At 36.5% G+C, this 18,074-nt stretch overlaps 1 protein-coding gene across 1 annotated transcript in view; it reads right to left on the bottom strand.

The window, feature by feature from the left end:
* The window catches only part of CFTR (CF transmembrane conductance regulator), a 188,343-nt gene that overhangs the window by 128,708 nt on the left and 41,561 nt on the right, over positions 1-18,074 (bottom strand). Inside the window, exons 4-8 of the mRNA XM_081244584.1 lie at positions 16,725-16,940; positions 13,482-13,571; positions 12,469-12,632; positions 11,524-11,649; positions 1,637-1,883 (exon numbers count right to left, since the gene is read on the bottom strand). Coding sequence (XP_081100710.1) covers positions 1,637-1,883; positions 11,524-11,649; positions 12,469-12,632; positions 13,482-13,571; positions 16,725-16,940 — 843 coding nt within the window. The remainder of the gene's footprint in view (positions 1-1,636; positions 1,884-11,523; positions 11,650-12,468; positions 12,633-13,481; positions 13,572-16,724; positions 16,941-18,074) is intronic.

Here is an 18,074-nt window from a genome sequence, read left to right as displayed (position 1 = left end):
CCACCAATTGCCTCAATTCAGCATTAAGAGAGAGAAAACTACTATCTTCATCTTTATAGCACCCTCCTTATTAGAGGCATCATTAGCATCACTTCTCTGGGTTAAGTAAAGGTGTGAAGATCCGATATAACTGATTTTAGGGCATCAAACCTTGATTCTAAAAGAAGGGCTCTATTAGTGACTCAGAATCACAGTGCTCCTAGAGATGGTGGGAGCATGAGGAAGAATTAGGTTTGTGCATCTTGAAGTCTTCTTCATAGGAGGTAGTTTTAACAGTCTGGTCCTTGCTCACTTTTTCCCTTCTCGCCTCTTCAATTCACTCACTATCTCTATTTTGGTTTCCCTCTTTTTCTCCCAGTTTTGTTTTTAAGATCTGTTTCTCTGTCTGTATTCCTGTTTAGTGAATCTGTTTCTCTGATGCATTCTCTTTGGGTCTTTATGTCTGTTTCTCTCTCTCTCTCTCTTTCTCTGTCTCCCCACCACCTCCCACATGGCTGTGATGGACTAATAGAAGAAATAAGACTAGTCCAAGAGCTGCCATGGTTCTGAGCTACATTCACCAATTTGTCTAAATTGCAGATCTCAAACTCACATATTTTCAAGATGATAAAACTAAGGAAGGTGGCTAAGTAGAGACTGTGATGAACTGGAGAGGGCAGACCTTCTCTGAGGGGGGAGCTGCCACAGCTTGTGAGGGAAGAGGACCCAGTTTACTGTATACTTCAAATTTTCAAAAGAGGTTGAAGACACGATTTGTTGTATATGTGACAGCACACAATTTTTAAATGCTGCCAACTAATTCAAATGCGTTGTTTTAGGTTTTTTTGTTTTGTTTTGTTTTGTTTTTTAATGTAAAGGTCAAATAAAACAGGTCAAGGGCCAAAATTAAGTCCATGGGTCACCATTTGCAAACTCTGGCCTAGGCCAAATAATGGCAGAACTACCTAAAAGTGACTCACCCTTCACCCTCATTTTTAAAATTTATGTCACAATGATTTATTTTCTGGGTTAAATATTTAAATGGATATCAAACAAGTATAATAAAACATTTTGAACTGTATATTAATTATAAAAATTAAAACCACACCCAAAGTTATGGTGCTGATTCTGTTAGCTTTGCATTAATTGAGTCTCATTACCTGAGGACTTTAGAACCTCTCTTCAAAATTACCAGCTACATCACCTTGCTGAGATTTTAAGGTAATTAATGTGTCATAAAATGCCACTGTCATCCATCATACAGTCTAGAAAAACACTTGGAAAAGTTTAAGGTGAACATTCCTAATGTTAGCTGGAAAATCTTATAACTTCCGGATGAATCTGCCACCATCATTTTGCACATTTGCCAAGTTCATTAGAACTTCTCTACTGATTGATTACTTGAATAAAAATCTCCAGAATACAGAAACAATATTTTCTTCAATTTCTCTGACTTAAGAGAATTTCACAGGCCTTCATTTTATTTCACTAGGCTTTCATTACAAGGGCTCATTAGACCACATACAGACATCGAGAGGAAATACTGTGCATCAAACAGGCCCAAGGCCAAGAATACCTCTCCAGAGAATTTGCTTATGAGAAAAGTTCTAAACTGTTCTAAATTCATTGTGTATGATGCCCCATTTTGGTACATTACCTGTATTTTGTTTATTGCTCCAAGAGAATCATACCAAGTTTGTACAGCCCAGGGGAATTGCCGAGTGACTGCCATGCGCAGAACGATGCAGAATGAGATGGTTGTGAATATTTTTCGAAGGCCGATTCCTTTAAGCAGTGCATAAGGAAGCACAGATAAAAACACTACAAAGAACCCTGAGAAGAAGAAGGCTGAGCTATTGAGGTATCTCACATAGGCTGCCTTCCGGGTCAGTTTCAGTTCTGTTCTATAAAAAAATAAATAAGATTTGGGATGCTTATTTACTTTTCAAATATCAGGCATCTTGGAATTAAAAATCTGAACATAGACTCTCGAATCTTTCTCTCTGTGTTCTGATCCTCGTTCTACCCTGCATGAGCTGTGTGACCTTGCGCAAGTTATTTAACCTCACTGGGCCTCAGTTACCTTACCTGAAAGGGAGATGGATCATAATGAATGTACCAGTGTCTTGCATATAATACCTGTAAATTTTATTTTTAAATTACAATAATCTTAATAATTATTACTATAATTATATTATTTTTATATCTTTATTCACTTCTTTATTAATTTTCAAGATTAATGACACTGATAATTTTTTGTTTGTTGGTTGGTTGGTGTTTTAATAATTAAGTGTGGATATGAAAATAATGTTGAAAGACTTATAAAGGAAAAAGACAATTCTGGGATTCCCTAATGCATTGTTAACATTTTAGAAGTTCTAGCTTGGCTTTGGGGAACCTTGAAAATAACACATAAGCCATAGAGGAATGGTTCTCAAGCCTTAGCATGAGTAAAAATCACCTGAGAAACCTGTTAAAATGCAGAGTTTCAGGCCCACCACTCAGAGATACTGACTGAGTCTGCAGTAGGCCTCCAGAACCTGCATTTTAAAAAAGAACCCAAATGGGGCTTCCCTGATGGCACAGTAGTTAAGAAGCCGCCTGCCAATGCAGGGGACACGGGTTCAAGCCCTGGTCTGGGAAGATCCCACATGTTGCGGAGCAACTCAGCCTGTGCACCACAACTACTGAGCCTGTGCTCTAGAGCCTGCAAGCCACAACTACTGAGCCCATGTGCCACAACTACTGAAGCCCATGTGCCTAGAGCCCATACTCAACAAAAGAAGCCTGCGCACTGCAAGAGAGTAGTAGCCCCTGCTCGCCACAACCAGAGAAAAGCCCGCGCTCAGCAACAAGGGTCCAACTCAGCCAAAAATAAATAAATAATAAAAAAAAAGAACACAAGTGATTCTGTTACAGGTAATTCTTGAAAAATTATAAGTGAGTAGATGCTGCATCCTCCCTGTCTCTCTCCTTTCAGTATAATTATTTGCAATCATACTTCTGATCCTTTAGTCTGAACTACAAATGTGAACAATTTTTTTTAACACACACAAAAGAGGTTTAAATGCACCAATAAGCAGAAAACAGGGAGTGCAGAGGCTGGCGAGAACAGAAAACAATGCTGCCTTCAACCTCCATCCTACTCTTCCAGGACCATCAAAACTAGAGTCACCTGTGATCCTCCTATTCGGCTCTTGCAAGGGAAAGAGCAGAGGTAAAACAGACAAGTAGAGTGCTGGTGGGAAGGAGCAATAGCTGTGCCCGGCATTTAGTCCCACATGCTTGTACAACTTAGAAAAGTTCTCATTCTCAAGTTGTAGAATTCAGAGGAAATCTTTCTTTTTAAGTCTGAAAAAAATGTAATCCTGAGCACTCTGATGAAGAAAACGAAGTTCAATGTTCCCAATATACATTGTGACTCCCAGTCTAATGCGGTCTAGCCTACCTATTTTAATTATTTGCTATTGAAGGCAGATTATGATTTGGGAATCTCACTGAGGTGTGACTCTCAGCTCTCCTGGTTATAGCTATGCCATCTTAAGGAAGTTTCTCTTCCCTCTGATCCTACAGAATCCACATCTACAGCAGAGAAACATAATATCTCCCTTGTGGAGTTGCTGTCAAGATAAATGACAGCACAGCACAGGGCCTTGCACTTAGAATCTACATGTGTGTCTCTAATCTTCAACAGATAGAAGAATACTATTGGCTAGGCTTATATGTTTTTAATGCTAGAAAATACTGTTTACAAAAATGTTAATAAATTTGTCAAAATTGTTGTGTATTATAAACAGTTGAGGAAAATGAAAGAAGTGGTACTATAAGAATAACGGACTCAGAAACATCTATAAGAGAAGGAGTACTTCCCAGAACTTCTGCTGCCAGTATCCTTGTCCTCACGGTGAGACACAGCCACCATCCAACTCTGCAGGAGACCCTACAACACTAGCAGAAACTGCAACTCAGCAAGCAATCTGCTGCCAACAATCTAATCAATTTTGTGATATTTAAAACTTTAACTGAGAGGGCAGACAACAGAAGCAAGAAGAACTACAATCCTGCAGCCTGTGGAACAAAAACCACATTCATAGAAAGATACAAAAGATGAAAAGGCAGATAGCTATATACCAGATGAAGGAACAAGATAAAACTGCATAAAAACAACTAAATGAAGTGGAGATAGGCAACCTTCTAGAAAAAGAATTCAGAATAATGATAGTGAAGATGATCCAGGACCTCGGAAAAAGAATGGAGGCAAAGCTCGAGAAGATGCAAGAAATGTTTAAAAAACACCTAGAAGAACTAAAGACCAAACAAACAGAGATGAACAATACAATAACTGAAATGAAAACTACACTAGAAGGAATCAATAGAAGAATAACTGAGGCAGAAGAACGGATAAGTGACCTGGAAGACAGAATGGTGAAATTCACTGCTGTGGAACAGAATAAAGAAAAAAGAATGAAAAGAAATGAAGACAGCCTAAGAGACCTCTGGGAAAACATTAAACGCAACACATTCGCATTATAGGGGTCCCAGAAGGAGAAGAGAGAGAAAAAGGATCAGAGAAAATATTAGAAGAGATTATAGTCAAAAACTTCCCTAACATGGGAATGGAAATAGCCACCCAAGTCCAGAAAGCACAGACAGTCCCATACAGGATAAACCCAAGGAGAAACACAGTAATCAAACTGGCAAGAATTAAAGACAAAGAAAAATTATTGAAGGCAGCAAGGGGAAAATGACAAATAACATACAAGGGAACTCCCATAAGGTTAACAGCTGATTTCTCAGCAGAAACTCTACAAGACAGAAGGCACTGGCATGATATACTTTAAGTGATGAAAGGGAAGAAACTACAACGAATATTACTCTACCCAGCAAGGATATCATTCAGATTCGATGGAGAAATCAAAAGCTTTACAGACAAGCAAAAGCTAAGAGAATTCAGCACCACCAAACCAGCTCTACAGCAAATGCTAAAGGAACTTCTCTAAGTGGGAAACACAAGAGACGAAAAGGACCTACAGAAACAAACTCAAGGGCTTCCCTGGTGGCGCAGTGGTTGAGAGTCCGCCTGCCGATGCAGGGGACGTGGGTTCATGCCCTGGTCCGGGAAGATCCCACATGCCACGGAGTGGCTGGGCCTGTGAGCCATGGCCGCTGAGCCTGCACGTCCGGAGCCTGTGCTCCACAATGGGAGAGGCCACAACAGCGAGAGGCCAGCGTACTGCAAAAAAAAAAAAAAAAAAAAAAAAAAAAACCTCAAAACAATTAAGAAAATGGTCAGAGGAACATACATATCAATAATTACCTTAAATGTGAATGGATTAAATGTTCCAACCAAAAGACACAGGCTCGCTGACAGAATACAAAAACAAAACCCATATATATGCTATCTACAAGAGACCCACTTCAGACCTAGGGACACATACAGACTGAAAGTGAGAGGATGGAAAAAGATATACCATGCAAATGGAAATCAAAAGAAAGCTGCAGTAGCAATCATCATATCAGATAACATAGACTTTAAAATAAAGAATGTTACAGGAGACAAGGCAGGACACTACATAATGACCAAGGGATCAATCCAAGAAGAAGATATAACAATTATAAATATACATGCACCCAACATAGGAGCACCTCAATACATAAGGCAACTACTAACAGCTATGAAAGAGGAAGTCGACAGTAACACAGTAATAGGGGGGACTTTAATACCTCACTTACACCAATGGACAGATCATCCAAAATGAAAATAAATAAGGAAACAGAAGCTTTAAAGGACACAAGAAACCAGACAGATTTAATTGATATTTATAGGACATTCCACCCCAAAACAGCAGATTACACTTCTCAAGTGCGCACAGAACATTCTCCAGGATAGATCACATCCTGGGTCACAAATCAAGCCTCAGTAAATTTAAGAAAATTGAAATCATATCAAGCATCTTTTCTGACCATAACACTATGAGGTTAGAAATCAATTACAGGGAAAAAAACGTAAAAACCACAAACACATGCAGGCTAAACAATATGTTACTAAATAACCAAGAGATCACTGAAGAAATCAAAGAGGAAATTAAAAAATACCTAGAGACAAATGACAATGAAAACACAACCATCCAAAACCTATGGGATGCAGCAAAAGCAGTTCTAAGACAGAAGTTTATAGCTATACAAGCCTACCTCAAGAAACAAGAAAAATCTCAAAGAAACAATCTAACCTTACACCTAAAGGAACTAGAGAAAGAAGAACAAACAAAACCCAAAGTTAGCAGAAGGAAGAAATCTAAAGATCAGAGCAGAAATAAATGAAATAGAAACAAAGAAAATAATAGCAAAGATCAATAAAACTAAAAGCTGGTTCTTTGAGAAGATAAACAAAATTGATAAACCATTAGCCAGACTCATCAAGAAAAAGAGGGAGAGGACTCAAATAAAAAAAAATTAGAAATGCAAAAGGGAAGTTACAACAGACACTGCAGATATACAAAGCATCCTAAGAGACTACTACAAGCAACTCTATGCCAATAAAATGGACAACCTGGAAGAAATGGACAAATTCTTAGAAAGGTATAACCTTCCAAGACTGAACCAGGAAGAAATAGAAAATATGAACAGACCAATCACAACTAATGAAATTGAAACTGTGATTAAAAATCTTCCAACAAACAAAAGTCCAGGACCAGATGCCTTCACAGGTGAATTCTATCAAACATTTAGAGAAGAGCTAACACCCATCCTTCTGAAACCCTTCCAAAAAATTACGGAGGAAGGAACACTCCCAAACTCATTCTATGAGGCCACCATCACCCTGATACCAAAACCAGACAAAGATACTACAAAAAAAGAAAATTACAGACCAATATCACTGATGAATATAGATGCAAAAATCCTCAACAAAGTACTAGCAAACAGAATCCAACAGCACATTAAAAGGATCATACACCATGATCAAGCGGGATTTTTCCCAGGGATGCAAGGATTCTTCAATATACGCAAATCAATCAATGTGGTACACCGTATTAACAAATTGAAAAATAAAAAACATATGATCATCTCAATAGATGCAGAAAAAGCTTTTGACAAAATTCAACACCCATTTATGATAAAAATTCTCCAGGAAGTGGGCATAGACAGAACCTACCTCAACATAATAAAGGCAATATATGACAGAACCACAGCAAACATCATTCTCAATGGTGAAAAACTGAAAGCATTTCCTCTAAGATCAGGAAGAAGACAAGGTTGCCCACTCTCACCACTATTATTCAACACAGTTTTGGAAGTCCTAGCCACAGCAATCGGAGAAGAAAAAGAAATAAAAGGAATACAAATTGGAAAAGAAGATGTAAAACTGTCACTCTTTGCAGATGACATGATACTATACATAGAGAATGCTAAAGATGCTACCTGAAAACTCCTAGAGCTAATCAATGAATTTGGTAAAGATGCAGGATACAAAATTAATGCACAGAAATCACTTGCATTCCTATACATTAATGATGAAAAACCTGAAAGAGAAATTAAGGAAACACTCCCATTTACCATTGCAACAAAAAGAATAAAATACCTAGGAATAAACCTACCTAGGGAGACAAAAGACCTGTATGCAGAAAACTATAAGACACTGATGAAATAAATTAAAGATGATACCAACAGATGGAGAGATATACCATGTTCTTGGATTGGAAGAATCAACATTGTGAAAATGACTATACTATCCAAAGCAATCTACAGATTCAATGCAATCCTTATCAAATTACCAATGGCATTTTTTATGGAATTAGAACAAAAAGTCTTAAAATTTTTATGGAGACACAAATGACCCCGAATAGTCAAAGCAGTCTTGAGGGAAAAAAACGGAGCTGGAGGAATGAGACTCCCTGACTTCAGACTATACTATAAAGCTACAGTAATCAAGACAACATGGTACTGGCACAAAAACCGAAACACAGATCAATGGAACAGGATAGAAAGCCCAGAGATAAACCCACACACATATGGTCAACTAATCTAATGCAAAGGAGGCAAGGATATATAATGGAGAAAAGACAGTCTCTTCAATAAGTGGTGCTGGGAAAACTGGACAGCTACATGTAAAGGAATGAAATTAGAACACACCCTAACACCATACACAAAAATAAACTCAAAATGGATTAGAGACCTAAATGTAAGACTGGACACTATAAAACTCTTAGAGGAAAACATAGGAAGAACACTCTTTGACATAAATCACAGCAAGATCTTTTTTGATCCACCTCCTAGGATAATGAAAATAAAAAAAATAATAAACAAATGGGACCTAATGAAACTTAAATGCTTTTGCACAGCAAAGGAAACCATAAACAAGACAAAAAGACAACCCTCAGAATGCGAGAAAATATTTGCAAATGAATCAACAGACAAAGGATTAATCTCCAAAATATATAAACAGCTCATGCAGCTCAATATTAAAAAAACAAACAACCCAATCCAAAAATGGGCAGAAGACCTAGATAGACATTTCTCCAAAGAAGACATACAAATGGCCAAGAAGCACATGAAAAGCTGCTCACCATCACTAATTATTACAGAAATGCAAATCAAAACCACAATGAGGTATTACCTCACACCAGTAAGAATGGGCATCATCAGAAAACCTACAAACAACAAATGCTGGAGAGGGTGTGGAGAAAAGGGAACCCCCTTGCATTGTTGGTGGGAATGTAAATTGATACAGCCACTATGGAGAACAGTATGGAGGTTCCTTAAAAAACTAAAAATAGAATTACTATATGATCCAGAAATCCCACTACTGGGCATAAACCCAGAGAAAACCATTATTCAAAAAGAGACATGCACCCCAATGTTCATTGCAGCACTATTTACAATAGCCAGGTCATGGAAGCAACCTAAATGGTCATGGAAGCAACCTAAATGCCCATCGACACACAAATGGATAAAGAAGTGGTACCTATATACAATGGAATATTACTCAGCCATAAAAAGGAACGAAATTGAATCATTTGTTGAGACGTGGATGGATCTAGAGACTGTCATACAGAGTGAAGTAAGTCAGAAAGAGAAAAACAAATATCGTATATGAACGCATATATGTGGAATGTAGAAAAATGGTACAGATGAACCGGTTTTCAGGGCAAAAGTTGAGGCACAGATTTAGAGAACAAATGTATGGACACCAAGGGAGGAAAGCCATGGGGGGTGGCGGTGGGGGTGTGATTAATTGGGAGATTGGGATTGACATGTATAGACTGTTGTGTATAAAATGGATGACTAATAAGAACCTGCTGTATAAAAAAATAAATAAAATAAAATTTAAAAATTAAAAATGAGGGCTTCCCTAGTGGCACAGTGGTTGAGAGTCCGCCTGCTGATGCAGGGGACACGGGTTTGTGCCCCGGTCCGGGAGGATCCCACATGCTGCGGAGCGGCTGGGCCTGTGAGCCATGGCTGCTGAGCCTGCGCGTCCGGAGCCTGTGCTCCGCAACGGAAGAAGCCACAATGGTGAGAGGCCCGCGTACAGCAAAAAAAAAAAAAAATTAAAAAAGAAAAAGAGGGAGTGAGAGCATGTCCTTATACTCTGACATCTTGAATCAATCTCCCTATGACTTTAGTCTTGCTAATTAGAATACATCATTAGAATGCTTAATTGTATACCCTGATATGGACATTTACAAATAAAAATAAATAATTGCTCCTGAGTGAAATAAAGACTTGCAGTTTCTTAAAAAAAAAAAAGAACATATATAAGTATCACCTAGAAAGCAGTACTCACCATAATAAAATCACTAACACTATATGAGTCATAAAAATATTTTATCTTATAAAAAAAATTGAAAGTGACTTTATTACCAGAGAGCAATAAAGAAGTAGATTTTCAGGGAGTGTTACACAGCCTTTTGCCCAGTGCAGCAGTGGCCCAGGCTGAGGTTATCCCTTTGTAGCGCATCCTGCCAATCTCTTCCAGAACATTCTATTTGCTCTTTTGAGTAGAAGCAATTCTTGCTTTCCCATATTTACGTCAGCACTTTGCAGCCTTTTCAGGTTACAATTTCATGCCAGATTAAGGAACCGGATTATACAAGTTAAAACCAAACATTTGCTATTAGAATTGGTTAAACAGAAATACAGAATAGGAAGGACAGATTTCATCTTTTGAGGAAGAGGGGGAAAAAACCCAAAGTCAAGAAAAGTCAGCACCTAGAAGGATCTGACCAGGAGTTTACCCTGAAGCTTGAGAAAACCAAATTCTTTGATAATCTCCTCATCATTCTGGTTATGCCTGTGCCTACAGGCATTTAAGAGTGACCCAGGGGCAAGGGTGATGGAAAATTCACTTGTTAATGAGAAAAACCTTCAACCAACTAAACAAGATCTTTAAGGATGTTTCTGGAAAGAAAATATAATTTCTTTCCTGGATTTGTCTTGAAAGGCATAATAAAAACAGGTGACCAATTATGTTTGGGCAATAAATATGCTTTTACTCTTTCTATTTACACCGCAAAGGACTTAACATTTCAGCATTTCTTTTGTTGTTCCAATCACACACCTGCAGCTCAGTTACCACTGTCTACTGGAATCAGCAGCCTGAATCCCTGATAACCCATATTCACAGCATCCAAAATGGGACTCTTCCCTTTAGTACCTTTTTTCTCCATGAAACTCTCATGAGCTAATTCATCCTGAAATTATTTGCCCTTTAACAGAAGATCTATGCCCACTGAATCTCAGAGAGCCTTTTTTTTTTATTGCAATTTGTAGAACATGGAACTTGACTAAAGAAAAATGGTCACAGCTATAGATATGCCCTAGTTTATATTTTGTCCAAAATTTTCTCAGTAACAGTATCTCTCAATCTGTGCTGTACTTTTTTGCTGGCTATAATCTTTACTAATCAGTGAGAGAAAGGTTATCTGAGGTAAAACAAGAACAGAGATGTAGACGGTTGCCAAGTACTGATTCTACTTCAGGTGGCGGCTTTCATTACTTGAACTGATTTCTCAAGTGGAGGGTATATAGAAACACAATGTAGATATTACCCTGCATTACTCTTAAGTTAAGGAAGAACAAACGTATTGTAAACAAACAGAAGGGTTTGTTTTTTGTTTGTTTTTCATGCGTCATAACATATAAATTAAGGAAGCTATAATACTAGAGAATCATTTATTTGGTTCAGAATCATATCCTTATTACTCTAGCAGTTCCATTTAAGGTTTCAATCAGTCTCTAGAATCATGATCATTATTTTAGTCAATAAGTATATTAAGCAGCTATAAGCACATACAGGCAATTCTTTCATAAGGGATACATATCCTTGTAGTGCAAAATAGCATACTTAATCACCTATGTAAAACGATAGCCCCATGAAAATGGCATTAAGCCACTAACACATGAATACTGATATAACTTAATACAACTGTATGGTTGTCAGAAATTTCAAATATGAGCTGAAGTCCACTCTGCCATACTCATTTTTAATATGTTAAACCTTAATTGGCTAATTCAATTGATACTGAAATTATCAGAATGACTTACTGTCTTAGGTTTTCAATTATTTTTTCCATTGCTTCTTCCCAGCAGTATGCCTTAACCGACTGGATATTTTCAATCATTTCTGACGTGATCACCAGTCTTTCATTAATCTTTCCAGCTCTCTGATCTCTGTAAATAATCCATCCACCAATCAAATACTTAGTAAAAACAAGTCAAAACGTCCACTAAGAACGGCCCAAGCTTTTAAGAAAAGCCACATTTCTTTTATTAAACAGATGGATGTTTATTTTATTATCAAATATATAGTAACAAAAATAGTAACTGTCATTTAGTAAATGCCTCCCATGTGCCAGACACTGTATTAGATGCATGTCATACATTATGCCTAATCCTTCTGACAACCTAACAGAGGTGATTACCTCCATTTTAAAGACGAAAAAAACCAGAAACACAGTGGCTGAAGCAGCTTGACACAGGTCATGTAACTAGTAAGCATGCAATCTGGGATTCAAACTAAGAGCTATTTGACTCCAAAATGCGTACACTTTCTATCATGCTCTAGCTGGCAAACTAGAAGTCCGCTTTCATAAGCAGTGACTGGTGTCACCGATTCATTCTGTAATAAAAAGCAACTAAGGCTGGTGTGATGATTCACGAACCAGGGTAGAAAAAGCCTATAAACTCTCCCCAAAATATATGCATTCCCTCCCATTCACATAAATGTTTTATCCATTGTACCTAAATCTCTGATGTGCAAAAAGTGAACTGGATGGTAACATATTTATAAAGAAATTCTATAGACTGACAAGCAAAAAAATGTCCCCTTGATATAGAAAGTATTATTTATGTCATGAAAATAATTCCTTTTTTGTGACACCTAGCAAGGAGGTCACGGTTCAGTGCACAGAGAAGTTCTGGTTTTATTAGAGTGGGCTTTTGGAAAACCTAATTTAAAACCCTTTCAAACTATGTAAATAAGAGTGCTACCTGTACTTCATCATCATTTTCCCGAATCCGGCTTGAAGAAGGGCAAGGACTATGAGAAAAGCAAGTCCACAGAAGGCGCAGGCCTCTAACAACTCCCAGAGCAGCCCCATCAGCAACGTCACTTGCAAAGGAGCAATCCACACGAAATGTGCCAGTGCAAGTCCCTGAAAAATAAAATCACAGTGAAAACCACTGACATTTTATCCTCCACCCCCAAAATAAAGGAAAAAAATAAGCAAAGAAGAAAGAAATCAAGCACAGTGAGCTCATACAATCAAACACTTCATGGTTCTGAACACACTAAAATCTAGGTATTCACTACATGGAACACACAGCATTCTATGCATAGGATTTCCCCCAAAACAAACTTCAAGTCACTGTGATCTTTTTCCAGTAGAACTGCATGGTGATTGAAGAATTTATTTTAAATAACTTACTTCTGTGTGGATAAAGCAAGAGCCATGACACAGAACATGAGAGAACAAAAGACTCTTCAGAAGTTCAATCTACACAACTGTACAACCCTATCACCTGACAATATATTCAGAATACATGCATGCTCAATTCAACAGTAATTTATTTAGCACCTGCTAAGGGTTTGATACCATGTAAAATACTAGAAATGCAAAGGTAAATAAAACAATTTGTCCTCAAGGACCTTGAATTTTATTGTGACAGAAGACAGCACTGAACAAGAATTGCTCAGAGTATCATGCTCAGCCAAAGTAAATAACTGATTTAAAGTATTGAAAGGAAACAAGATCTGATAGGGACTGAATTTTTAAAAAACCTCATAAATACAAAGCAAGCTGAGGTGCCCTTGAGTTGGGTGGTTCTGTGAGACCCCAAAATGGCACTCTGCTACACAACTTAGCCTTCTCAGTTTTCGGAAATAGGGAAGGTAGGGACGCTTATGACTTAACCACTTATTACTGTTATCTGACCCAGAAAACCTTTGGGGTTGTATGAGTTATAATAAAGATGCATACAAGATTAAATCAGTAGATACATACTTCATCAAATTTGTTCAGGTTGTTAGAAAGGAGACTAACAAGTTGTCCAATACTTATTTTATCTAGAACACGGCTTGACAGCTTCAAAGTCTAAAAGGAAAATGGGAAGTTAGATGTTGTCAATGAACAGTAGACAAATATATTTATAAGTAATGTTACAATACAGCTGAGGAATTGGGTAACTATGCACGCATTTTTAAGTTAAGGTAATGAAAATTATTTTATGTTCATCTAACTCAGTGTCTTCTCAGATTTATAAATATTTCTCTTTACAACAAATATTACACTGGCACGCCTCTGCTTATTTTATTTTACAGTATCTAGAGAGTAGTAACTATTTTTTCTAATCCAAAATGGGAACAACATTGTACTTAAATATTCATTTATATACTGTAGAGTGTTTGTGGTTTTTTTTTTTTGCTTTTGTTTGTTTTTATAAAAGATGGAACCAAAGGCAGTGAAATTTGAGATTAATAACTTGGCCTTACAGGGAACTATATTCAGTATCTTGTAATAACCTACAATGGAAAAGAATTTAAAAATATATATATATAGATATATATATCTATATCACTTTGCTGTATACTTGAAACTAACACAATATTGTAAGCCAACTATACATCAATAAAAAAAATTGTTTTAATAAAATCTTGGCCTTAAATTTTTCATGCGATCTTATAGTAACTGTGTTGAATAAAATTACTGTTAAAGTCAATAAAATTATATTACAAATAATTTAATCATTAATAATTTTATGAAAGACTACATTAATAAAAAATTCTTAAATTTTACAAAGAAAAATATATCCATATATACAAAATAGAATTTTTATGTAGATAAATTATTATTATGAAAGATCACAGTCATACTTTGCCTATAAAATTTAATAAGAATTGATTTGCCATTAGATGGCTTTGACTGAAGAGTACCTATCTAATATTTGCTTCAACTGAATCCCTCACATATGTATTGAGCACTTAGTAGATACAAATCACTATATTCAAGGCTTCAGGGATTATTGTTAAGATTTCTTAAATATAATTCTTGCCTCAAGATAACCTAGTACATACATAACTAAATATGATAAATTAGTTAAAAGGAGTAGATAGAATAAAATAGGGTGATTAAGGGAAAGTTCCCATATCTGGTTATAAAAATCTGCACATATTTTATTGAGGTTGAATTTTAAGATGGGTGTGTAATAATAAATAGCATTTAGATAAGCACAGATGAATAAGGAATAAAGCAGTTAATTCCAAAATGCTATTAGAGCAATACGGAGCAGGGGCGGGGGGAATCCATTGAGCTGCATGACACATGACTTGGTAACATACTCAGTCTCAGGTAACTTGAGACTGGGCTTAACATGGGTTCTACATGGCTTAACATGGAGTTTATGTGCACAATAAACAGTGAATATCTGTTCACTCTAGTTAACTTTATCTTCTTGAAATTCACAGGCAAAGCTCAATCTAGTTTGTATTTAGATTCATTATTTAAAATATAATTAGAATGTATCATGGTTACAGATTTTGGAACAAAGAAAGCTATGCTCTATTACAAAATCTGGAACAATGTGGGAAGAATTAGTGGCTGCCTTCCACATGGATGAAACTGGTCAGATATGGTACCAGTTTATTTTAGGGACCAAACTACAGCCACATGGAGATGAAATTGTATTCTTTGGTGATGATGTCAATGCAGGTCAATAGGTGTGGCTAGAGGGGTAAAGAAAATGTGTAAGAACACAGATAATCAATGTTGAAAAAGGACAGACACAACTTCTAACTTTTCATTAATGCATTCTGGGTCTGAAAGCACATATATCGCTGTATTTGTGCTAAACATTATATATGAACTTATTCACAAACTAACCTGCTCCTTCTATGATCTCCCCTCCCCTTAGCCCAGAGCACTTCATGTTTCTCTCTGCCTATATAACACAATTTGACTTGTTATATTATTTCAGTACTTATTTTATGTTCTCTAATAGTTGGAAAACCCTCCACTTCAAGGACTGTGACTTATCCATTTTAGAAATTTTGAAGCAGTTCTTGCACAAGGTTTTATAACTTTTAGGTCTTAGCTTCTCAAAATATTTTATCCATAAAGTAGGGATAATAGTTTCTACTATATGGAGTTTTGGTCAAATGAAATGATATACCTAAAAATCACTTAGAAGCTTGTCATGTACATCCTTAGCTATTAGTTACCATTATGATAAAATCATTTTTATAAATATTTTTAAACTGGATTCAACTTCCTTTGATATGCATTCTGTGTAAATTCTACCCTCCAAATAATACCTAATAATTTCTTCACTTACATATAATTTCTGGATCAAGATAAAATTTTTATTGATTTATCACCCATGCTTTCCTGGTACTTGTGAACTGATGAGACTGTGGCTGAGGTGATTTGATTAAACTGCAGACTCGGTTTTTCCCTTGTGCCTCCACAAAAGGCTTTTTTGAACAATAAAGTATGGCTGTCAAGGTTTTACAACACCACTGACCTTGCATGTATATTATGGAAGTGTTATGGGTTATTTGCTAGAGGGAATTTCAGGTCCATGTCCCTTATAAGCCAAGTATATAGTTTTTACATTGGGGTAAGAAAAAAGAGAAGAAGGGTAAAGCAATATCCAAATGATTCAACCAAACATGTTTCTATAATCACTTGGTAGATGAAAGGATCACACATGAATCAGGCTGGTGAAAGCACATGTCATTTCTTATGGTTGCCATGCATGTGCTATTCTAAAAATTTTTAACTTGCATAACTTAGGATGACAAAAATCTAACTCAAAATAAGGCAGTGGATACCACCACTGTGTCACAACTAGTTAAGGTAGAAATTTCTATTGCTTGGGTTATTGTTAACAATTTCTTGTTATTGAACATAAAAATACATGGCATTTTACCATAAGATGATATTTTGTCAATGACTTTAATGCAGATAGTAAGAATCATTTCAATGAGGAGCCATGGATTCCAAAAACTGGTGTATGACTAGTGAAAAAAATGAAATATAAAATATAGGCAGTTTATAGAAGGCACTCAATAATTATTAGCTGAAGTGAAGTGAATTATCAATGAAAATTAGAAATATTCATTATTGCTGCCATGTATTTCACAGGTATGCAAAACTGATTTCAGCATTTACCCCTTATTTGTATCAGCATGGCATTTAAAACATGATGCCACTAACACGTAGCATGGAGACTGTGCAAGGAAGTATTACCTTCTTATAAATCAAACTAAACATAGCTATTCTCATCTGCATTCCAATGCGATGGAGGCCAAAAATGGCTGGGTGAAGGAGCAGCATCCTCACGATAAAGAGAAGGCATAAGCCTATGCCTAGGTAAATCGCAATGGAGCGTTCTACCTTGTTATCTGGATCATAGGAAGCAATGATTCTTCCCAGTAAGAGAGGCTGTACTGCTTTGGTGACTTCCTGCAGAAGACGGAAAACAGAGAAATGAAATTTTATTTTTCTTTCATAAAATGCCCTCATAATTTCAACACAAGTAGTTTCATCTTTACAGAAGATGAAAGAGGGCCATGCCATACCTGAAACTCTTGATGTCCTTTGTAATATCTTTATATTTTGAAATAACATTTTATTTTAGGTAATAGCAAAAGTCACTTGGAGACGTTTATGAGGTATTTTTTACTAAAAAGTGAAGAGCGGCCATAAAGCAAAGGTGTAATTTCTGGAATAGTGTGTTCATTGGTAACATCTACATAGCACTTAACAATTCATATAATATTTTTCATTTGATTTTTATGGCAACTTTAGGAGTCAGAGGAAGCATTAGTATTTTCACATTGCAGATGAAGAAACTGAGGCCAAAGAGCCCAAGTGATTTGATGTGATTTCAAAATAGAACTTTCAAAAGCACTTTGAGTGATGGAATTATTACCAGAATGAACAGTTTCTTGAGGCAACCACATAAAGGGGAACTGGCAACAGGAGGGAGGAGCATAAAGGCACTGGTGGTATTTAAAGTCCAGTGCCACACCCTTCCCAGTCTGGGATAGGTGGGGATTTTAGGAAAAAAGTGTGTCAGAAGACTTCAGCCTCAGGCCAGTTTCCAACAATTCATCAAGTCCTCAAAGGCCTATGAGTTAACAAGGGAAGACCAAAGTTGTGTTTTCCAAATCTTCCTCATCAGACCTTCAACTCATCACTAAATCAAATTGTTCATCAAATTCATTACCATTTTGCCTGAATATATAAGAATAGCTCTGAACACATGGATTTGAACCCAGAAGGTCTAAGTCTTAACCATCTTGCTAATTTGCCTTTGAAAGAGAAAGACATGTAATCCTGTAATTCTGTTTTATGATGGCCTAGTGAAATGGGGATCTGAGGCTAAACCCTTCTGGGAACTAATATTATGCTAATTGATTCCATTTCAAATGTATATTATCAAGCCAGACTGCCCCTCCCCCCAGTATTGCTCAGCATTACTTTCTGGCAGCCCATAATTTGCTTTTTTTTTTTTCCATTTTCTACTATGTCTTTTCTAAACCTCAGTACCCAATCCCACCAGCCCTCTCATTCTCAATAAATGAAAATGCTTTC

The sequence above is a fragment of the Mesoplodon bidens genome (genome assembly GCF_964165515.1).
Source record: "Mesoplodon bidens genome assembly, chromosome: 9".
Classification (NCBI taxonomy): domain Eukaryota; kingdom Metazoa; phylum Chordata; class Mammalia; order Artiodactyla; family Ziphiidae; genus Mesoplodon; species Mesoplodon bidens.
Note: the sequence above shows the minus strand (reverse complement) of the source record. Positions and strands in the feature narration are given on the sequence as shown.